Genomic DNA, 23949 nt, shown 5'->3' with positions numbered 1-23949 from the left:
GTAGGGTAGAATCACATTAACACTGGCTTTATACTCACTGTTTCATCACTAGTAGAACATGAAAGTAAGACCATGGCATACTGCAGATAAGTCGAATGCATTTATAATGATGTACTAAGGGCCTACAAAATAATTCGTTATGCAGGTCACTTTGTTGTAAACGTTGTGCACCGCACACCTCACAGTAGAACTGGGACAGAATTATTCCTTCGTTATACAGGGCATTTCATTGTAGAGCCATTCGTTGTAGAGGCACTCGAGTGTATACTTTGGAAGAGGACATGCTTACAACTAAAAGGATAAGAGAAATGAACAGATGTGAACCATGAACAGATCTGAACACATGTGGTACAAAGTAGAACGATTTGCTTGCTTTCGCATTTAGCGCATGATAACAACAGGCACTACCAAGACAGAACACAAGTTGTGAGGCTAAAGATGACATTTTGAAAAGATGTGGTGTTTCGAAGAGTGTGGCCAACATGTATGTTTTCATGTGTGCCTTCAGCGCTTCTTCCTGTGTGGTCGATTTGCAACCCATCATTCTGCCGAGGTCAAACTAAAAATGGTTTGCTACATCCATGATGACAGCGATTTTGACTTGTGCAATATTGTCGGCCTCACTTGACAATGAAATTACGAGTCTGGCAGCGATGACAAAGTGCACTGTGTGTGGTAATGCCACCGGTTTGAGAGTCCTCCATGTGATCTCATTTCCGATCAGTTGCTACCGTTGTGGCATGGCACTTTACTAGCTACACAGAGTAAGTTTAGTAAATATGGGAACATTATTAAATTTGTAGTAACTTGTAAATAGCTGCAGTTTTCAGTAAGTAGCAAAATTAGTAAATTATATTTTCATTTATCTTATGTTATTAATGAGCAAATGGTACAACAAAGGGTCCTTGGGCTAATCATTTATAGACTTGTGAATGTGTGTAGCAGTGAAGAGATTTATGTATGCCTTAATTTTAGCATGGAAAAATCTGTGATTATGATCCTTAATGAAGATATCAGTAACAACATATTGCTACGGAACAATATGTGCGATCACGAAAAGGCGAGCAGTGCAAAGACGACGACGACGATGAGAAGCTAGCGCGGGCTGTTGCCTCTTGGCCAAGCGCAGCGTATTTTATTGTAAATATACTTGTACATAGCTTTTTGTCTGCGTCTTCCGACGTAACATATCTGGTGGAGGTTATTATTATCTGGTGACATATCTGGGGGGTTAATGGTGGTGGTTGTGACATATCTGGTGGAGGGTTAATATTATTGATTCAACAAGTCATACCCACATAGTCTAGCAGTATAAATATCTGGGTCTATTCATAAAAGAAGGAAAGCCTTCAACATCTACCAAGGAAATCTGATAATGAAGGAAAAGTGGAACACCACTATAATGAAACATATACATAGCACTTTGTGTGTACAATAAATATGAGTTGCTGGAAGGAATTTGGAAAGGAGTAATAATACCAGTATTAATGTTTGCAAGCAATGAACAACTACCATGCTGTGCATAAAGATCTGGTTGGAGTTGGAAATCAACTAATATTCGATTGGTTGGTTAGCATCGAGGGTCTACAGTAGAACCGCAAATGAGGCAGTTCAGGGTGACATGGGTTGAGCATCTCCAGAAGTCAGAACTAGTTCTGAAGAAAGATTCAGGAGTGTGGATAAAAAGAGATCGGTGGCTAAAGTGCACAAATATCTTTACGTCGGAAATCTGGACATGGAAAAGGGTAAAAAAGTTGTCAACTATAAGTACAGGGTAGTTGGAGGAGTTAAATACACTATGGATATGAGTACAGCCTGCCACCGCTACAATGCCGCTGAAGAGTCCACTTCCCACTTTGTCCTGGGATGCACGAATCTCCAGCCCAAGGACACTACAGGCAGGCAGGGGAAATTAAAAGGAAGAGCCGCACTTTTTCTCACAGTTTTGACGAGGTGCGGCCCTTACATGGGACTGAACCATTTGGTTCGGTCCCGTGTAAAGGTATCTAACAGATGGCTCTAGATACTATATGCTGCTACTGGAAGGCTCTGGCCATCTACTAGTGGCATGTGGTAGTACACAGTGCGTGAAAATTTGCTGATGCATGCGCATGCTATCAGGGCACTGAACGCGAATACTTTTCAGCTGTAAATTTTTTACCAAATATTGGGCTACCGAGTCGGGGTGTGGCCCTTACACAAGTCTCTACGATAATGTGTTGACACTAGTGCACTACTGAGTCGCAAAACAGGGACTCAAAAACTGATGGCAGATGTTAATTGCATGCTACAGTTAGTAGGGAGGTCTCTGTAGCTTGTGTAAACTCCTCCTCTGTTTGTTTATGGTGGCACACACTCTTTGGAGAGCATATCAGGTCCATCAAAGATCAGTTGTATGCCTTTTTTGGTGCCACTGGTGAGAGCACACAAAACTGACACGAAAACACAAGTTTTATGCCAACTGCTGCGATTCAAGTGTGCTAAAGTACGTAGAGGTGACTCCTGGACATTTGTGTGTTTTGACGTGTTCACTATCGATAGACTCAATGTGGGGGTGAAAAAAAAAGAACAACCTTCAAACTAAAAGCAAAACATCAGAGAAAGGACCACATATACAGAGCAAAACGGCTATAGTAATGTTCATCTGAATATGACCATAATCCTGGGACGTTATGATATATTAAGCAGTTTGACACCACTTTAATTGCATTCTTTTTTTCATTATGCGGTTTTAGGACAGTTTCATGCTTTTTTCTTAAAAACTGCTGGGTGTATGTGAATTAAGTTTTCATAACAATTGAGTTAGTGCCTCGTACAAATGTGAAACTAGAATGATTATGCACACTATGGTAGTTTAGTAAACAAATAAACAGCACTTTCTAGTGGCTGTTGCACTGTGTATAAAAACAAAAACCAATCTTCTGCCCTAATTCATTTAGTTCTAGTTCCAATTGTGCAGCCTACTGCTGTCCTTCCCTTTGCGAAATTTGAAATCTCTGCGACTAATGGTATTGGGTGGCAACTCCGGTGTTTTTTAGCCATATTAGGATGTTGTCATTTTCAAATGGTATTGATGGCCCTGTCACCTCTAGGGTGGTTCTGTTTGCTTAGAAATTCATAAATAATTTTAAATAACCAATAAACGAGATACCGAAACCGAAACAGGTAGCTGCTTCGTGTGACATCAGGTCCTACACTACCATAATGTAAACACGCTGAACATGTGCTAAATATACAGTACACATGGCGCCTACACCGTAGAAGCGAAGCTGATAATGTCTCCTGACACAAGGAGCTTTTACAGAGTTTCCTAACTAGACAGCGGCGATTTAAGCGATGATTTCAGCGAGAGTGGGGTGTAGACTCTGATGTCGCAAACACAGGGTGGCCAATAGAAAGTCACGAGTCCGAAATGCAACCAATTTTTAAGATTCATTTTCAGGAAATCTAACTGACTTGCAGCCATATAGTTTGGCACAATTAATCAGAATGCAAAAGAGAACATGTACGCAAATTTTATTAACATCAGTGGACATTGAAAAATCAGCGAAGTTGCCCTTTAACAAAAAAAGGCACATTTGTATTAAAAAAATTTTAAAATTTTTAAAAAACTTTGAGCTTTGTAGAGAGCCCAACTCTAACTCATACTGTATAAAGATTCAGAAAGCACAACTATGTTCATGACCTCTCTTATTGCAATTCATCCATACCATCTTTCTAAGTCTCACCCCACCTAAGGCGTCACCAGCCGCCGTGGTTGCTCAGAACGCACAAAGTCCTGGGATCAAGTCCTGGCCATAGTGGCCCACATTTCGATAGGGGTGTAATGCAAAAATGCCAGTGTAATTTTATTTAGGTTGTGGGGATCGAGGTGTCTTCCCGCGCCTTGTCGCCTAGCTTGTGCCTTGTGCTTAGCTCAATCTCTGGTAACCGCCGCCGTAACGGCAACATGGCGGACACGGCTAGCGTGTCAGAGCTAATTTCTCACGTAAACCGTAGTTCTCCCTCCCGGGTTTGAATCACCCTCTCCAACCGAGCTCTCTTCCGCTGAGAACTTTGTTGCCGCGGCAGCAGGGTTGCCAGATAGGGCTATTAATAGCCAAATTGGGCTACTTTTTATGCTGGTTGGTTTTGAAAATTCAGAGTTGGCTACATGGCCATATTTGGGCTATTTCTGTCTTGAGGAGTTCCGAGGACCATGTCAACACTGACAAAATTCGGGAATGTTGGTTTATGAACACCGAAAGTGCATTGCTACTTGAAAGATATGTAGACAGTCTCAAAGGTTGTGTTTTGTGGGATTCTCACCTGTGCTCTTGGGACAAAGGAACGACAACACAGTAGTGCAAACAATCACAAGGGCATTTATTGCGCCTCTCATAGTGCCTGCAAGCTGAGTTGCTATCCACAAAACATGCCGATGGGCGCGCGACAAATCATGAAAGTCCAACTCACAGCGACCGGATAGTGAGCGAATATGTTCCCCCCATGCTGGGCACCAACGCCTGGTCGCTCGTGTATACAGTGATGCGAACGGTGGCGTGTTCGAATGAGGCCTCATGAGACGGTCTCTCAGAAGCATGGATCGGCGCACGCGCGGAACGTCCGCGCCACTCACTGACCCGCACCAAAAGAGGAAGCGCCTTCTCCTTTCCGTGTCCAAGCAACCCCGCCGTGAGGCAGCGTTAGCAGCGCAACACTCCCGCTATCTCACGTACAGCGCTTCAACCACACCGACCGCCGCGGGCCCCAGGCCACGCGGCGAAGCCAGATTACAGGAGACGGGAGCTATGCGGGGAAAACAACGTATCAGGGGACGCGTGGGAGTCGCGCATCCCCACAGTTTTTAGGCAGTGCTGGTACTTGGAGGATGACGTTCAGTCATGGCTGCAATGTTTATATGTTGTTCAAGCACTAAGCTCTCTTCTTTTTTGTTTTCGTTTCGGCGCCATCTCCTATTAGTTCACGCGTGGTTCAGGAAGAAAAACAGTGGGGCTGACAGCAGTCGAGTACGTGTTCCATGCCAGTTGTCATATAGCAAACTATTGTGGACTTTCGCAATAGCTGAAGTATGCGCACACATGCAGTGGCATGTCATTTTGCCCATGGTCCTTTCAATGTTTATCAAGGGTTTCTCAAAGCCTTGATAAAGCAAGCAAGCATAGTTTTCCTGCATCATTTATTTACTGATTTACATCATTTATTTATATATGATTATTAAATCACTGCATCATTTATTTACCCAGTAACTTCACTAAAAAAAATTCACAAGTTGCCTTAAATGAGAAGTGTCTCCCCTACTGTTTGAGTTTGCTCTTTCCCTACTTGTCCTACCTCTTTCGAACGCAGTAGTCGAACGCATGTCCAGCCAGGTTTCGTTGACAAAGAATGAGTTGAGAAACCGCATGTCGAATGAAACACTGCAAGATCTCCTTCACATTAAGTTTGGTCTGGCAGACAGTGGGGACTGCTGCAAAGGTTTAGAGCCAGATGAACAGTTCCTGTTGCCTTTCAACTCTGCAATTCTATATGTTACAAGTAGCAGTGGAAGTTAATTCAAATGGGGCTACATTATATATTTAATCCATTTGCGTAAATCCCCCATGCAAGAAGTATCAACTGGAACTCTACGTAATGTCTTTTTTATTTCTTTGTTTTAGTCAAGCAGCTTTGTATTATGTGAAAGTTGCGATTGTTTCATAGTACTTTTTGAATGTTGCATATTGTTATGATGATAGACTCTGTAAATATATGAAAAATGATGTTCGTCCACAGTAACAATGGCAAGGCAGTGGTTCACCAAAGGTCGGTGAGTGGGTGCCTTGTCAACATCAGGATGATAACTCGTCGGTTTTGGTACCGTACTCCTGCAACAATTTTTTTCCCTTTGAACTGTGTGCATACGAGTAATTGCAATTATGGAAGAGCGTTGCAACAAAAATTAGCTGATTCACACAGGCTGTGTAGCCCACTTATTAGTCGTAGGAGGACCCATATTATGTGTAATCGAAATTTGAGACATACACAGAAATATGTTTATATATTGTTACATGTGGAAAGACACAGACGAAAGATGCTATTTACACACTATTTACACTGGAGCCAGGCAGCCAGGCTGACACTCGCTCGTGACAAGGGCACCGTCCAACTTCTTCGTCGTTCACGCGGCGGCTCGTCTCTTGAGCATCGCTCAATGATATCGTAATATTACCCCCCGGCGGCAAAAGCACTGTCACAGTGGTGTTAAATATCCAAGGTGCATGGAGAGTTGTAGGGCTTGAGTCGGGCAACGAGGACAATGTCACTAGTTGTCACAGCAGAGGACGTAGTGGGCGTGGCTAGAACGACTTCATAGGTGACATCGGTCACTTTGCGTATCACGCGATATGGGCCTGTGTAACAGGAAAGCAGTTTTTCACAAAGGCCGACTTTATGCGATGGTGACCAAAGCAACACAAGGGCACCGGGCACAAAATGGACATCACGGTGACGGAGGTTGTAGCGTTGTTTCTGCTTGTCTTGAGACACTTGTAGATGAGCGCGCGCAAGTTGGCGAGCATGGTCAGCATGGGCGATTGCATCACGGGCATAATCGCTAGTCGAAGCTGTGGCGGACGGAAGCACAGTGTCCAGTGGTAGCGTCGGTTCACGGCCATACAAGAGGTAAAATGTGGAAAAGCCAGCAGTTTTGAGACGGGAAGAGTTGTATGCAAAGGTAATGTAAGGTAGAGCCAGGTCCCAGTCACGGTGGTCGTCTGAAACGTATTTGGATAGCATGTCTGCAAGGGTGTGGTTCAAACGCTCAGTGAGGCCGTTCGTTTGGGGCGGTAGGAGGTGGTAAATTTATGCTGTATTGAGCAGGCACGCATGATGTCGTCAATGACTTTGGCCAAAAAGGTGCGGCCGCGGTCTGTAAGCAATTGACGCGGAGCACCATGCATCAAAATGATATCATGTAGGAGGAAGTCCGCAACATCAGTTGCACAACTGGTCGGAAGAGCACGGGTTATGGTGTAGCGAGTCGCGTAGTCCGCCACAACTGCAACCCACTTGTTTCCTGATGTAGATTCCGGAAATGGGTCGAGAAGGTCCAAGCTGACACGATGGAAGGGCTTGGCAGGGATGTCGAGCGGCTGCAGGTAACCAGCGGGGAGCTGGGAAGGCTTCTTGCGTCGTCGGCAAAGTTCACAAGCGGCGATGTAACGTCGTACGGAACGGGCAAGACCCGGCCAGAAAAAAACGCCGACGTATACAGTCATAGGTTCAAGATACGCCGAAGTGTCCTGCCGTTGGTGCGTCGTGAAGCTCTTCTAAACGGTGCAGCGGAGGTGTTTAGGTATTACAAGCAGGAACTCGGAGCCCTCTGCATGCAGGTTACGACAGTACAGAGTACTGTCGCGGAGGACGAAGAGGCGTAGAGCAGCATCGGCCGGAGAGTGTTCAAAACGGTCGATGAGTGCTCTGATGTAAGTGTCACGGCGTTGCTTGTCGGCGAAATGAAGTAGCTGGGATACAGAGAATACGCAAGAAGCACTGGCAATATTGGAGTCAGTGTTGTCAACAGGGTAACGCGACAAACTGTCGGCGTCTTGGTGCAGGCGGCCAGACTTGTACACCACGGAATATGAAAATTCCTGTAGCCTCAAAGCCCATCAACCAAGCCGGCCTGTAGGATCTTTTAGCAATGAGAGCCAGCAGAGAGCATGATGGTCAGTGACGACTGAAAAAGGGCGACCGTAAAGGTAAGGACAGAACTTCGCAACCGCCCAGACAACAGCAAGGCATTCGCATTCCGTAATGGGATAGTTGCGCTCCCGTGGTGCTAGGAGGCGGCTCGCATAAGCAATAACGTGATCCTTGCCACGCTGACGCTGGGCTAAGACGGCACTTATGCCATGACCTATGGCGTCTGTACGTAATTCTGTAGGGGCATCAGGGTCGAAGTGGGTGAGAATGGGTGGTGAAGTTAGAAGAGTGATGAGACGAGAGAAGGTGGCAGCTTCTGCAGTACCCCAGGAGAATTGTACGTCTTTCTTCAAAAGATTAGTTAGAGGCCTAACAATTGTCGCAAGATGTGGAACAAAACGACGAAAGTACGAGCACAGCCCTACAAAACTTAGAACGTCTGCGGCTGTCTTCGGAACCGGAAACTCTTGGACAGCGCGAGTTTTGTCGGGATCAGGCTGTACTCCGGAAGCGTCAACGAGATGGGCCAGAAGAGTAATTTGTCGGTGGCCAAAACGACATTTGGACGAGTTAGGTTGCAGCTTCGCCTTTAAAAATACATCAAGTGTAGCTGTTAGACGCTCAAGGTGAGTGTCGAACGTTGGCGAGAAGGCGATGACGTCGTCTAGGTAGCAGAGACATGTGGACCATTTGAAACATTGGAGCAAGGAGTCCATCATACGCTCAAAGGTGGCAGGGGCGTTGCATAATCCAAACGGCATTACTTTAAATTGGTATAGGCCATCAGGTGCTATGAACGCGGTTTTCTCTCTGTCCGTATCGTCAACAGCAATCTGCCAATATCCCGAACGAAGATCAATAGACGAGAAATAGCTGGAATCGTGTAGGCAGTCAAGGGAGTCGTCTATACGTGGGAGTGGGTGGACGTCCTTTTATTTAATGCTGTTCAGATGACGGTAGTCTGCACAGAAGTGCCACGTGCCGTCCTTATTCTTAACCAACACCACAGGTGACGCCCAGGGACTCCATGAAGGCTCAATGATGTTTTTATCGAGCGTTTTGTTATCGAGCGTTTTGTTTTGTTTATCGAGCGTTATCGAGTGTTTTGTGGCAGAAAAGGACTGCCGGGGACGAGGAGGGCCGCTAGACAACTGGGGGACGCTGGGTCGAGACGTGGAACACACGGTGTTCAAATCCATGTTTTCAAATTCCTGTCTGACGACGGCCTGAATCATCGCAATGGTGGTTGCTGGCGGATTGGAAGGTGTCGTGGAAAAGGCTGGCGAACAGGTGGCCTCGACTTCGCGGCGAACAATACGGGTGACGTCGTCACAGGTGGTGTTCTGACGCAGTCGACCCTCACATGTCGACGTAGCAGCAGTGTTGGGTAGCCGCGCAATCTGATGTGAGATACGGCGGCTCACAGCCTGTTCAAGGCGACAGCATTCTTTTATAATGGCGTCGATAGTTGAGACGTTGCCGAAAACAAGCAAATTGAAAGCGTCGTCGCCGATGCTTTTTAGCACATGTGCCACTTTATCTGCTACGGACATATGATGGTCAGCTTTACGGCATAGAGCCAAGACGTCGAGGATGTAGGAAACGTATGGCTCATTAGATGCCTGAACACGAGACGCAAGAGCCTTTCTTGCGGCAGCCTTGCGCCCAATGGTGTCACCGAACAGTTCCCGTAGCTTTTCTTTGAAACTGTCCCAACTGGTTATTTTGTCATCATGCGTTTGGTGCCATACACGTGGGGTGCCGCCGAGATAAAAGATGACATTGGCGAGCATAATCATTAGGTCCCACCTGTTACTAGCGCTGGCCTGTTCATAGAGCTTGATCCAGTCGTCAACATCCTGTCCCTCCAGGCCAGAGAACACACCTGGGTCACGATGTTGGGCAACCGTGACGATTTGAGCAGTCGGACAAGCCGAAGCCTTTGCAGAGGCCGGCTCGTCACCGGGAGGCATGGTGACAAGCTCAGTGTGCCGACCACTTCGGAGTTCCGTGGTGAGGACGGGGATCACTGACCTCCACCAGAAATGTTACATGTGGAAAGACACAGACGAAAGATGCTATTTACACGCTATTTACACTGGAGCCAGGCAGCCAGGCTGACACTCACTCGGGTTAAGGGCCCCGACCAACTTCTTTTTCGTTCATGCGGCGGCTCGTCTCTTGAGCATCGCTCAGTGATATTGTAATAATATTTGCGTTCGTACTCCCTTTGTAATAAGACTGCCAGAACTTCTACAATAGAAGTAACTTAGAACACGCAAACGTAAAGAACACAAGACGTATGTCTCGTTTTCAAGCTCGATTGTCATGCAAATCACATCTAGCATGGAAGAACGTGAAGAAGCTGTGTGTTAACATTACAAACTTCATATGAGGCAAGGAACACACCACAATCCTGCAACAGCCGCTAATAGGACCAAAACGAGAGCACGTGTCTGTGAATGTGCAACTGGAGCCCCAAATGGATGTTTCATTTCATATTTCATTTCATATTTTATTTCATATTTTACTTCATATTTCATTTCGTATATCATTTGTCACCACCACCGGATTCTCAAAGAACTTGGGTCAAAAGGATAAACAGTTTCTTTTAATTTTATTTATTTTACCCTCAGGGCAAAGCATTAGAGGGGAGTGGGTAATACATAACACTGAAAATACAAGGAACAGCACAGAACAATTACCAAGGCATATATAAGTTAGAATAAGTGATCAACACGATATATCATTCAATAGAAACGGTAACAGCAGTCCGAAACAATACAGGGTCAGGAATTGGGGCAATTGAGGAAGGAAGGTGGTTCCAGTCATATGACGTTGAGGAATAAAAGAATCGGAGAATGTTTTAGGTTTGCACGTAGAAATGCCTACCTTATGCATGTGATCTGTGCGGCGTGAAACATATGAAGGGCGAAGAAGTAACTCGTAGCCAATAGACTCATGATGAAATATTTTGTGAAAAAGGCCCAGGTGTGCAATTTTGCGTCGTGATGCAGGTGAAGTTAGGCCCAGGGTAGTCTTCATAGGGGTTACGCTTGATGTACGCTGAACGTCAGAAAGAATAAACCGCACTGATTTGTATTGTACCATCTCCAGTAGGTCGATCAAACTCTTAACACCAGGGTCCCAGATTGATGAAGCATATTCCAGTTGTGAACGTACGAGTGTGGTATAGAGTAGAAGTTTGATGCTAGTTGGGGCTGCGTGAAAGTTGCGTTTCAGATATCCGAGCATGCGATTAGCTTTGTTAGTAATGTGCTCAATGTGCGCATGCCAGCTAAGGTTAGACGTAATATGAATTCCGAGGTACTTGTATCTTGTAACAGGATCAAGTAACACACCATTAAGAGTATATACTGGCAATTCACTATTAACACGAGAGATGCGCATAAGTTTGCACTTTTCAGCATTTAAAGTCATATTCCAAGTTTTGCACCATGTTGAGATAGCGTTAAGGTCAGACTGAATGATGTGCTTATCACTAGCATTTGTTATTTGCCGAAAAAGGACGCAGTCATCGGCGAAAAGATGTACAGAAGAAGAAAGGTTAGTGGGTAAGTCGTTGATAAATATAAGAAAAAGCAGGGGCCCCAAGACGGTGCCTTGGGGCACACCGGAAAGAACAGGGTGAACGGTGGAATTAACATTGTTGATGGAAACAAATTGCTGACGATGGGTAAGGAACACTTCAAGCCATTTTAGAATGTTTGTGTCTAATCCTACCATGCGAAGCTTTAGTTACAAAAGATGATGGGAAACCTTATCAAATGCCTTCGCGAAATCTAGAAAGATGCAGTCGGCGATAGAGTGGCTGTCTAAAATTGCGTGAAGTTTGTGCGTGAATAAGAGTAGCTGTGTTTCGCATGAATAGGACTTCCTAAAACCGTGCTGAGAAGGATGAAAAAACGAGTTTGATTCAAGGAAAGTGACAATATGTGAAAAGAGTATGTGCTCTAAGATTTTGCATGGGATGCTGGTAATAGATATGGGCCGGTAGTTAAAAGGTGAGTGTTTATTACCAGATTTATGTACAGGAACCACCTTACCTATCTTCCAATCGGCCGGTAGTTCACCGTTTTCCAATGATCGCTGAAATATTTTAGTTAAGGCAAGTGAGGTATATATTTTAGTACTTTTCAGGAACTTTGTAGTAATGCAATCGACACCAGCACTGGAAGATATCTTAAGATTGCCAATTATTTTAGCTATTCCATCAGGATGGATGACTACAGGGTACATTGGGAGGAAGTTGTTATGATCCAATTGAGGGAAATTCGTAGTTCACCATTTGAAAAAAAGCTCGAAAAAACATCGTTCAGTACATTTGCACAGGCAGTATCGGATATAGGTTCGTCACTTGAATTCGTTAGTATTTTTCTAGACGTTTCAGAGGGGTTAATGATGCTCCAAAATTTTCTCAGGTTATTGAGCAACATACCTGGTAGAGTGCTATTCTGGTAATTTGCTTTAGCGTTCATGACCGCAGAATTGTAAGTGTAAGCTGCAGATTGATAACGGGACCAATGAAGTTCAGTGCGTGATTCTTTAGCTGAACGGAAGAAGTGTTTCTTACGGTTAGACAAGCGCTTAAGATGCGCGTTATACCATGGCGCATGCAGGTGATAAGATATTACGCGAGTGGGTATGAAACGGCTGGTGAGATCTAAGATTTTGTTCTTGAATAAGAGCCAGTTTGCGTTCACTGATCGCGAGTCGAATTTGTCGAAAAAGGTGGCCAGGAAAGAGCCTAGTTCATTATTAACTTTGTTGAAGTCGGCGCGATGATACATGCGTATTATTTTAGTGAGACTAGCAGATTTTTGTATGGGAATGTTTACAGAGAAATTTAGCAAATAATGGTCACTTAACTGGGGCATGAAGGTTATTTCCGAACACAGTTCTGGGCATGTTGTTAGTACGAGGTCTAATGTACTTGTTGTAACTTCAGTAAGTCTTGTAGGCTGAGTAACAATTTGGGTAAGATTGAACAGTGAACATAAATTAGTGAATTCCTTGCATAGCGCCGAAGAGGAGGATGGTTGCACCGAGGACGAATTGATGCCCAGAAAGTTAAAATCACTCAATAGAAAGATAGATGACGAGGGGTAATGCGTTACTATGACATTAATGGTATCGTGAAGATCTGCAACAAATTTAGGAGAGGCATTAGGTGGTCGGTAGCATGCGCCTAGGATTATTCTGCGGTAGCCTAGTTGAAGAGATACCCATATAATTTCGATGCTTGACGTTATGTGAAGATAATACGACTCTATTTTTTTACTGACTGCTATTAGTACGCCACCACCTTGCCGATCTTTCCTGTCACAATGATAGAAGTGGAACTGATTTGATGAATCGAATATCTCAGAATCACGTATGTATTCATGCAGCCAAGTTTCAGTTAGGACGATGATGTCAGCGGAACACGCACTTATGGCAGAGGAGAGTTCAGTACGTCTTTTGATGACACTTCGGATATTAGTATATAAAACTGATGTTTGAGCTGCGCTTAAACAACAGTCACTGCCCCTTGGTAACCGTTAGGCAGATTTACAAGAGCTAGATGCAGTGGGGAGAGGCGAAGGCGTGCGCTGGGTTACCGGCTTGGTGCGTTCTGCGGTAATCTCAAATGTTTTATCGTTTACAGGGTCATACTTGTAGGAACGGTCGTTCCTACAAGTATGACCCTGTATACCCTGTATGACCAAGTAGACCAACTTATTGTATTTTAGCTTGCGAGTTGGTACGGTAACATGATTTTGGCTTCTAGCGTAAAGTGAAACACGGACACAGAAAGGAGCAGACAGGACGAGTGCTCGTCCTGTCTGCTCCTTTCCGTGTCCGTGTTTCACTTGAGAGTGGTGAGTTGATGTTAAATGTTGCCTTGCGTGCACCATTGCGGTTTGTCTGTGTAGTACACAGAACACACAGGGAGAGGTGTTTGGTTGAGGCATTGTTGTGTGCGATATTTCATAACCTCTGAGAGGGTTGAGCAATGTCATTGCCTCACATGGCACATCTCATCGTGGCAGAAATATTAAACTTGAATTGGACTATAGGGTTGTACGCGCCAAAACCACTATCAGATCATGAGACATGCTGTAGTAGTCGCGAACTCCAAATTAATTATGGCACTGTGATGTTCTTTAACCTGTCCCAAAATCAAAGTGCATGTGTGTTTTTTATTTTGCCCTCATCGAAATGCGGCTGCCAGGATGAAATCCGCAGCCTCTAGCAATGCCATAGCCACAAAGTTGCTGCGGCATGCACAGAAGTGTTGATTTGGCGGTCGACTGTTTCCGTAGTGTCGCCTGGACCCTGCGGTGCACTTTAATTAATGCAGCTGTGCTTCTGCATTCCCTGTGTAATTAGTCCGCTTGACATATTTGCATGTTGTGTATTTTTCAGAAATAGCAGGAACGTACTGTAGTGTACCTTGAACTTAAGCCTATCCAGTTTCCCCACAACCGCTGTCGTACAGCAGAAGGGTTTCCTTGCCTTCTCAATTTCCTGACATGCCGAATTCTTTAAGCATTTTTGCTGCTTGATAGAACTGTCCGAGAATTCTTAGATGAAAATTCTTAAGTAAAATAAAGTAGATGCAGAATTCCCCCCCCCCCCCCCCCATCGCTGGGAATTTTTCGAAGACCTTGGGTGTAAGCTGTTGGTGCAGTTAACCTGGCTACTGCTTTTGGGCCTTCCATTCTTACTTTTTATTCCTGTGAAATGTTAGTGCAACATGAAAGGCTTGTGAAAGATAAAAAAATTGTCTGGTGTGCTGTGAATGAAACCTTTTTAATGTGGCCTAGGCCAGGAATTGAACCTGCGACCTTGTGCTTAGCAGTTCAATGCCATGGCTGCTAAGTTACTGTGGCATATCGCAGTCACGAAAAAAAAAAAGTATGTTGATGATCGAAAGGAGAAGTAAAAGCAAACTTGCATTTATTGCTCAATGCCAGATGCATATACATAGCCTAAGCATAAAAAGAAACGTGGAAAAGAAAATTACAAGCAAGGTCAATTTGGCGCATGTGCACTGAGAACACATGCATGGCACAGCAGGTTGGCACCATATTTCCATACATTCATTTTCTTTCCTCCTGAAAATGCTATACCGGCTTGCATGACCTCACTTCCTTCTGTGAGCTCCAATATGGTGTTCTAGAAGGGGGTAGTGGGCTCAGGAGCCGGAGTGCCCTATGCATTGCAGCGAGGCGGCGAGTGCGGACGGGACGCGGATTTCGGTGGTGGCGCTGTAGTTGCGTGGGCTGGCTCCCTCCGCTGCTTCGCCATAGAATAAAAGGCTTCGCGCGCTTGTTCATGCAGGCTTGATTCGCGACGTTGACTGTTTTTTGGTGTTTCAACCTACCGTTTGAGTCTGTTTCGCGCGCAGTCGGCCGAACACGTGAGAAGTAAGAAGGTCGAAACGTCAACGGCAACGACACTGCATCGCTCCCGGCTGTGCAACAGGGTTTAAGTGCAAAAAAAGGAAAGCAGCCGTCGTCATTCACCGCACCAAAAGATGAATAAACACGGCGGATTTGGGAACGCAACTTGCCAAGACAAAAACTCGACGAAACATGTACGGTTTGTGTGCGAAACATGCTAAAAGAGTAGGTGGATTTTTAAGTGATTCAACTGCAGATGGCCTAAGGGTGACGAGATCCAGCACATTATCACTGCTGGACTATCTTGTCGACCAGGGATTTAGGTATGTTATGACATCCAGGTTAAGCCAGGATTTGCTGGAAAACTTTTTTGGTATAGTCAGGCAATCATGTGGGTCTAATGACCACCCAACACCAACGCAGTTTCTAATTGTCATTAATTGCCTATCCTTTTATAACCTTGCGATAATAGTACGCTCAGGCAATGCTGACCTTAATGGAACTAGTGGAGAAATGAGTTCTCTTCTGAGTGCGCAAGATGCTCCAGCTCAATAAGCCAGGGCTGCTGCAATCGACCATCTTATTGAGGAAGGAAACCTAGCTTCAGCCGAGCGCATGCTTCGTAGTATTCCTGCTGAGCACAGAGAGTTGGTGGAGCAGAAGAGCGACGACCGGTCTAATACATTACATGGCAGGGTATGTTGCCCGAAAGTTTCTGAAGTGTTATGACTGCATGCCTTGCAACGCCTTTCTTTTGGAAACCCCCAATATGGAAAGCAGAAACTCTGAGTTCACTGTGACATGCGACAAAGGGGGGTTGTTATATCCTTCGCTGGAGATTTTTAGAGCAGTGAAGAAGTTGGAGGACACCTTCACTGTGTCCTTCAGCCGACAGAGACTCTGCAGTAACAGCATAGTGGATGTAATGTTGCTAGTGAAGGAGAACTTCGGCTATGCCTTAGGCTGCAGCCAGCACTAAGATGCGCTAACAACAGAGTTGACCAAGTTCTATGTGCTGACCAGGCTGCACTTCTATGTAAGAAGGATCAACCATTCGCGAAAGGAACGGCATAAAAAAAATTGCACACGAAGATAAGTCGTTCCTCATAGTGCCTCTCTCGTAGCAGCCATGCACTTTCAGAAAGTAGTAGCTGCCCATCTTTTGTACAAGTAAAAAATTGTTTTTGGCCACCACGAGTTCTTTTTATCTTGCTGTGTTACAAAATTTTGCTATCCCTGGTAACCACTACGACCGCATAATAGTGGCATCACCATAGGATTAACTCCCTAGCTTTCAGTGGATATATGCTTTCGTAAACAAAATCGCACTTAAAGGAATAAAACCTCATCATATCTGGCCTCTGTTCCGAATGTGTTAGTACACGCGCCGCAATTGTTTGGCTCACTTGAACTTGCGAATGCGATTGGGTCCTGACCTGTATAAAAATTGTTAATGGCAAATGAATTAAGCAATTTACCCATTCACATATTTACCTCTTCTACGGTGTTCGCGAGCTTTTAGTTTAGAAATCAGTCGCATCGTTGTGTGGCCGTTAGTCTGCACTCGTTGGGTCGGCTTTATTTTCACGCAAGCGTGAAGAACGTCCGCCTTTTCACCTTTCTCTGCGCCTTGTCTTAATTTCAGAGGAAGTTTTTAGAAGACATGCTACATAGCTGCGCGCTTTCTTTTTTCGGTGCGACACCAAGCGCACACGATTTTCTCTACGTTGAAAATGCTCAGTTTCGTGTACCGTACATCCCATGCTCTAGTGGCGCCATCTGGCGGCGTCGACGCGAGATGCCACACCCGCAGGCTCTCCCTGACCCCACTACCCCCTTCTAGTTCACTGTAGCTCCATCAACATCCAAGTGCTGCGCTTCGAGCAGGTGGGGTGTACAAAGACATCTCCCAAAGCAAAATAACTTACTGATGTTGTGTGAAAGGCCTTTAGATGTTTAAGCAACCACTGACTTAGCTCTAAAATTTGAATGTATGCACACCAAATGTATACACACATAGATGCTTTGGTGTTTATATTGCATATTAGTGCTGCTAAATTATTGAAGTCACTGTTTACTAGTCTTGCTACTTTTTTTCTTGCGAAAGGGCTTGATATTCATTTTACGTGAGCACCATTGATTTAGAAATGTGAAGGAAACCACAATGGGCACACTACCACCCACAAATGAAATAATCTGAAATGGGTCTTATTTATTGCACTATACTATCCACACTTAAAGCTAAAAACAGTATGCTATTTCAATAATTGATATTGCGTATCCCATATTAGTTTCACTAATAGTTTCACTTAGTTTCAATGGGGGCATTTTGAAAGAAATAAAAAAATGGGGGTATTATTGTACAGTCTTTTGAAATCTCTAAACCCGCCGTGGTTGTTCACTGGCTATGGTGTTGGGCTGCTGAGCACGAGGTCGTGGGATCGAATCCTGGCCACGGTAGCCACATTTCGATGGGGGCGAAATGCGAAAACACCCGTGTACTTAGATTTAGGGGCACGTTATAGAACCCCACGTGGTTGAAATTTCCGGAGTCCGCCACTACGGCGTGCCTCATAATCAAAAAGTGGTTTTGGCACGTAAAGCCCCATAATTTAAATAATTTAATTTGAAATGCCTAATTAGTGAAAAGCATGGTACATGGGGTGCCCGTTTTGCACATGAAAGAGAAAGGATAGCAGGATAAACTTTGGCATAAATTAGGAGAGTGATCCATTTGATGTGTGTAAAAGATTTCAGCCTCCTGGGTATGACATTTGATGTAAATGAAAGGGTGGAAATGTGAGCAAAACTGAAGATTGTTATCTATTTAATTGTTCTGTATCTAAAACTCCCGACAAGATTATGTTTATTCTGGCCAGGAGATCTTTAAGTAAATGTCCTTTGAAAAATATTTTGTTTATAATGTGAAATCTATTTCTTTACTGTAGGAACGTGCCAATAGTGCGCAGTTCGTGGACGGTGGCTTGAGGCATAAAAAATATTGGGATTTCTTTTCAGTTAAAATGGGGTTTATTGAGAAACTAGGCTCCGATTCACTTTCACCTCCACAAAAGCTATATTTTAAATGCTTATATGTATATTGTATTATAAAACCTGAAATGCTTGTGGTATGGTTCTTAGGGGTCACATGGAGTCGTGGAAGATTATTCAGGAGTTGTAAAAGGAAGCAGAATAAAGGAAGAGGAAAGTGTGCATAACATGCTACTGTGTGTGCAGTGGGGCCCATCGACCGGCCGCGGTGAAGCCGGTGGCCCATGCCAGGGGCACGTTGTCGTCGCTGCGGTCGCCGGACATGCTGAGGGGCAGCAGGCAGCCCAAGGAACAGCCCGACGAGTGTGGTGAGCCAAGCCGGAGGCCGTGCAAGGCCAGGCAGCAGCAGCAGCCACCGCTGCCCTCGGCGCGACAGCCGGCCGCTCGTCGCCGCACGCCGCCTGATGGCGGTCCTAGCCGGCGGCCAGCGGCCGGCGCAGCTCGTGTTCGACCTGAGCCGGCGGTGGCGGCACGAGGCTTCCGCTACGTGACGGTGCAGCAGCAGCGCCGTGTGGCGCCCCGGCGGGCCGGCGACCTGGAGGACTCCGCAGTGGCAGATGACGAGCGGCGCGACGTTGCGCCGCTGGTGATGGTGCGCGATGGTGATGATGCACTCTTGCTTGACAGCAGGCCTGAGGATGGCGCTGCCGCGGAGAAGGCCACGTCGGCCATTGCGGTCAGCGCCGATGAGGACGTCCAGGCCAGGGACACATCGCCTGATGGTCGCTTTCTCAAGTTCGAGGAGGAAATTGGTCGCGGGTCCTTCAAGACTGTATACAAGGGGTTGGACACTGCCACGGGGGTGGCTGTCGCCTGGTGCGAGCTTCAGGTCAGTCCCTTGTGAGAATGCATTCTACTCCTAGAAAAGTGCTACATTCCAGAAAAGGGGGAGTACACTCCTTCGTATGATGTAGCTGCCAGGCTTCAGGCATAGTCTTAAAAAGATGCCAAGGACTGTTAGGCCACTGTTGCCAAAGGTATGAGATGGTTACTTTCTGTGAAACACTTCGGACAAAATGTGAATGATAACAAAGCCATGCAAGCTGCAACTAAGTAAAAAAAAAAAAAGTTGGCAATGTATAACAAGATTTGACTGACACAACACAGTTACTTTAAGGGTCTTTATACCACCTCTCAAAAAAGACTAATTACTTAGTAAAAACCACTGAAGGTGCACTTATGTGCTTGTGTATACCAAAATGATATGGCTACTTCCAATATTTTTAGTCTTTCATTAGCACAGTGCAATAATACATAACTCTTGTGAAAATTGTGGATTGCATGCTTTGCAATGCTTGGACATGGTCACACGTGTTGCGGAGTTTATGGTATTAGTGTTGTTCAGACAGCGGCCTGTTTGACCAATACAACAAGGAGTGACTTTTCACAACAAACCTAATGCATCAGATAACAAACAAGTGCCAGGAATGTTCACTGGCTTTGCAAAGCTACACAGTGAGGAAGATGCTGCTGCATGTGGAGTGACCAGACAATATAAAAAGCCAACAAACGCTGACACCAAGGACAACATAGGGAAAATTACTTCTGCTTAATAAATGAAATAAAGAAATAAAAAACTAACAGAAAATGAAAGTGGATGAAAAACCAACTTGCCGCAGGTGGGGAACGATCCCACAAGCTTCGCCAAGGTCTGCGAGTGGTGGCGTGGCGCTGGCTAACACTTCCCGGATTCTTGACCGGTTGCTTTTACCGAAGAAAGATCGCGTTCGCCTGACGCAGAAAGGATGTTCCACATTTGCCGCCAAGGTCTGTTAGTGGTGGTGCTGGCTAACACTCCCAGGATTCTTGACCGGTTGCTTTCACCTAAAAAAGATCATGTTCTCGTGACGCCTGTGGCAGAAAGGATATTCCACATCCGCCACCAAGGTCTGTGAGTTGTGGCGCTGGCTAACACTCCCGGGGTTCTTGACCGGTTGACTTCACCCAAAAAAGATCACGGTCTCGTGACGCCTGTGGCAGAAAGGATATTCCACATCCGCCACCAAGGTTTATGAGTGTTGGCGCTGGCTAACACTCCCAGGGTTCTTGACCGGTTGACTTTACCCAAAAAAGATCACATTCTCGTGACGCCTGCGGCAGAAAGGATCATCTGCCGCCAAGGTTCTGTGAGTGGTGGCACTGGCTAACACTCCCAGGATTCTTGACCGGTTGCTTTCACCCAAAAAACGATCACGTTCTCGCGACGCCTGTGGCAGAAAGGATGTTCCACATTCGCCACCAAGGTCTGTGAGTAGTGGCGCTGGCTAACACTCCCAGGGTTCTTGACCGGTTGACTTCACCCAAAAAAGATCACGGTCTCGTGACGCCTGCGGCAGGAAGGATTTCCGCATTCGCCGCCAAGGTCTGTGAGTGGTGGAGCTGGCTAACACTCCCACGGTTCTTGACCGGTTGCCTTCACCCAAAGATCACGTTCCTGTGACGCCTGCGACAGAAAGGATCATCTGCCGCCAAGGTCTGTGAGTGGTGGCGCTGGCTAACACTCCCAGGGCTCTACTAGGAAACGTGAATACTGTCACGTGGTGGTGACGTTGAATAACACAGTAGCAATACTGTGAACGAGAAAACTAACTTTTATTGGGCGAACCTGTGCCCACAAAACAGGCTACACTTATAGCACAACGATAGCGGCGAACACGCTCGGCGATCGTCGAAAATCTGATCAGCGGGTCAAGCGCTTCGGCTTTTATACAGCAGTCATCGAATGTTCCAGACTAATCGTTGGGACCCGCATGCCTTCTACAAAGTTCTACACCATTCGCGTCAAGCGATGAAATCAGATAACACAAGGTTCGGCGACAACAGTCAGCGGATAGAAGCAGCGATAACTTTCCAGAAACTTCGGATACATGCAGACGCGTCCCGCGCTGTGCGATAACATTTGTTAGGCGGCGAAACTTGGTCGCCTGTTAAATATAAGTACACGTGTCAATACCCAAGAAAGCGGATGGGGAAATGACGTGACGCCACGGTAGATCAATTGGTAGAGCATCGCAGCCGAAATGCGAAGGTTGTGGGATCGTTCCCCATCTGCGGCAACTTGTTTTTTCATGCACTTTCATTTTCCATTAATTTATCGTTTCTTTATTTCATTTATTAAGCACAAGTAATTTCCCTATGTTGTCCTTGGTGTCAGTGTTTGTTGGCTTCTTGTGATATGACTAATTAAAATCGGGCCCCTTGGTTAACCCTTTTTCTTCTCGTTTATTACATAATGAGGGTCTCGAATCCAGCAACATTGACACCTTCATGTAGCATGTGTGGGTTTATTGATCAGTTGTCTTCACCGAAAAAAGACCACGTTCTTGTGACGCCTGCGGCAGAAAGAATGTTCCATATCAGCCACCAAGGTCTGTGAGTGGTGGCACTGGCTAACACTCCCAGCGTTCTTCTAGGAAACATGAATACCCAAGAAAGTCGATGGGTAAACGGCGCCGCGGTAGCTCAATTAATATAGCATCGCACGCGAAATGCGAAGATTGTGCGATCGTTCCCCACCTGCGGCAAGTTATTTTTTCATCCACTTTCATTTCTTGTTAATTTATTGTTTCTTTATTTTATTCGTTAAGCACAAGTAATTTCTCCTTGTGCAACAGGTATACAGGTATGCAATGGTTAAACTAGCTGTTCATTAGCAGAAGTGTAAACATTTGTGCTGGTTGGTTCATGACTTCAGAGGAAACCGCAAAATAACAGGATGCGAGAAAGGGACAGACAACAGAGCTTTTTCTGTGCCTTTCTCACATTCTGTTATTTTGTGCTGTTTCTGCTTCAGCTCTAACTGTTCATGGTATTATCTTTTGATAATTTTGAAATGTTTGATTGATAAGATTGTCCCTGTTCTTTCCATAGTGATTTTAACGTTTAGAGTGATTTATTACTATTACATTTACAAACCTAGAAGATACCTGGTTCGCTAAACCTGACCTGCAAGCTCAGCCAAGGTCAAACTTGAACTTAGCCTGCCACTACAGTTGGCTGCTGCATATGCCGCGTGCGCACCCATATCTTGAATGTGATCTGCGATGTGGACAAAGTACGCAGTTAGTGTGGGCCTCATATTCAAAGTGATCTGTGATGTGAACAAAGTGCACAGAGTGTTGGTAGCTTCGTATGCGCTGTGCTTTCAATGCTTAGTTCACATCGAAACGAGAAGCAGCAGGAATGTCAATTTGCTCACTGCTGCTGCCGCGCCAAGCAGCGTTTGTGTGTTGTCTTGTGGCACAATTGTAGATGCGGTAGTTTCTGATGGCACTGAGCAGCATCTGTGTCCTTTCCCAAAGCAAGCAAAACCGTGCTATCGCTTGACAAACTTACTTTAACCCTGATCAACCCTGGCAATTTTTTTGGTGCAAGTGGGCAGCTGAAAGAAACCAAGTGCTGCCACTGGCACTTCCAGGCCGGAGCTACTACCATCTTTTAGTGCATCTATGTGAATGAAAATGGTCAAATAGGCTCCTTATAACGTTTTCTCAACTTTAGCTATAAAAATAAAATAAAATATTGATGACAATTGAATGCATCCTTTCTATGTGGGAGGTGGAGACTGTGTAAATACAATTGCAAAGGGATGGCTTCTATGGGGAGAACTTATTACTTTGTCAGACATCTTCCAACACTTCTTTGCAACACTGTGCCAGATTGTGGCTTGTTAGATGTCTTTCCGCTGTCATTTCAAGCGCACAGTGTGCAAAGCTCAGCTCCCAGACGTAACTGGAACACGCTCTTGCTGCTAAAGGCACCCTTCTCTGCTAAACTGCGTGGGAATCGGGGTGTAGTTGATACAAAAATAAATACATCCCACAAGTGCTTGTTTCAGGACTCAACTACAGTTAAACCTTGACATAACAAAGTTGATGAAATTGACAATGTGCTTTGTTATATATTGAAATTTAGTTGTATTGAAATTCGACCTTTTACGCAAATTACAGTCGCCAATCAGTGTTTTTTTTTTTTTTTACACGACAGAGTTGCAAAATTTTCTGGATTATCAGGCAATCGAATGTGTTTTTGAATGTGAAAAAAAAATTATTGTTGAATTCAAGAGTTGGTGACAAAATATGCGGTTTCATGCTGTGTCGATGATATCTTCGCATCCACAGTACGAATCAAGTGAAGCCAGCCTTTCACGTCCACCCCACTGGGAGCGAATGCTTTGTCTGCCTCGTTTCAATGAGTCTCCGAAATTCGAGATTACACAACCTCAAGTACTAAATGTGCAGGAAGACAGTGCACATCATGCAACACAATCTCAGCATGCCCACTCTTTACATGCGTAGCAGATTACCTTTAAAACTGGGCACGCAGTCTGCATTTGTACTAAGTTGCGCTGACAGCCATGTGCAGCCACGGCCACTCTATAATGCGCATCAGCCTGCCCCCCCACTGCCATTCCCCCCCCCCCCCCCACCTCGCACACGCTTGAACACATGGCTTCAAGCTTGCACCCTTTGCCCCTTTCCTTGTGCGGGAAGATTGTGCTCATCAAGCCACCATCCTTCTCGGCTCACCCTCGCACATTTCCACTCGCACCCAAAGCATACAGTCTCCGTGACACGATAGGATCTTATTACACTTGGACTTTATACGAAACATGATACTGCTCTGCTTGGGGGGTCGCTATTTGTTACACGATTTGAGAGATGCATTTGGAAGCAGTCGCTTGTAATTAACCATTTGACCATCTGCACCCGCGGATGTTCCTACTTATTGTCTCAGTATTCCTTTGCGACAGCAGTGAAATCACGTATTAACACACTTTATTATGTTGAGGTTCTAAATACGC

The 23949-nt window shown here is 45.3% G+C and overlaps 1 protein-coding gene across 11 annotated transcripts in view; it reads left to right on the top strand.

Annotated features, from left to right (window-relative positions):
* Wnk (Wnk kinase) overlaps positions 1 to 23949 on the top strand; it is a 540152-nt gene that overhangs the window by 22214 nt on the left and 493989 nt on the right. For all 11 annotated transcript variants that reach the window (XM_065456126.1, XM_065456128.1, XM_065456129.1 and 8 more), the window contains exon 2: positions 18333 to 18975. In XM_065456126.1, the coding sequence (XP_065312198.1) occupies positions 18409 to 18975 (567 nt within the window). In that variant the 5' untranslated portion in view covers positions 18333 to 18408. The remainder of the gene's footprint in view (positions 1 to 18332; positions 18976 to 23949) is intronic.

The sequence above is a fragment of the Dermacentor albipictus genome, chromosome 6, assembly GCF_038994185.2.
Source record: "Dermacentor albipictus isolate Rhodes 1998 colony chromosome 6, USDA_Dalb.pri_finalv2, whole genome shotgun sequence".
NCBI classification, from domain to species: Eukaryota; Metazoa; Arthropoda; class Arachnida; order Ixodida; family Ixodidae; genus Dermacentor; species Dermacentor albipictus.
The sequence above is the reverse complement of the archived record's forward strand: the minus strand, read 5'-3'. Positions and strand labels throughout refer to the sequence as shown.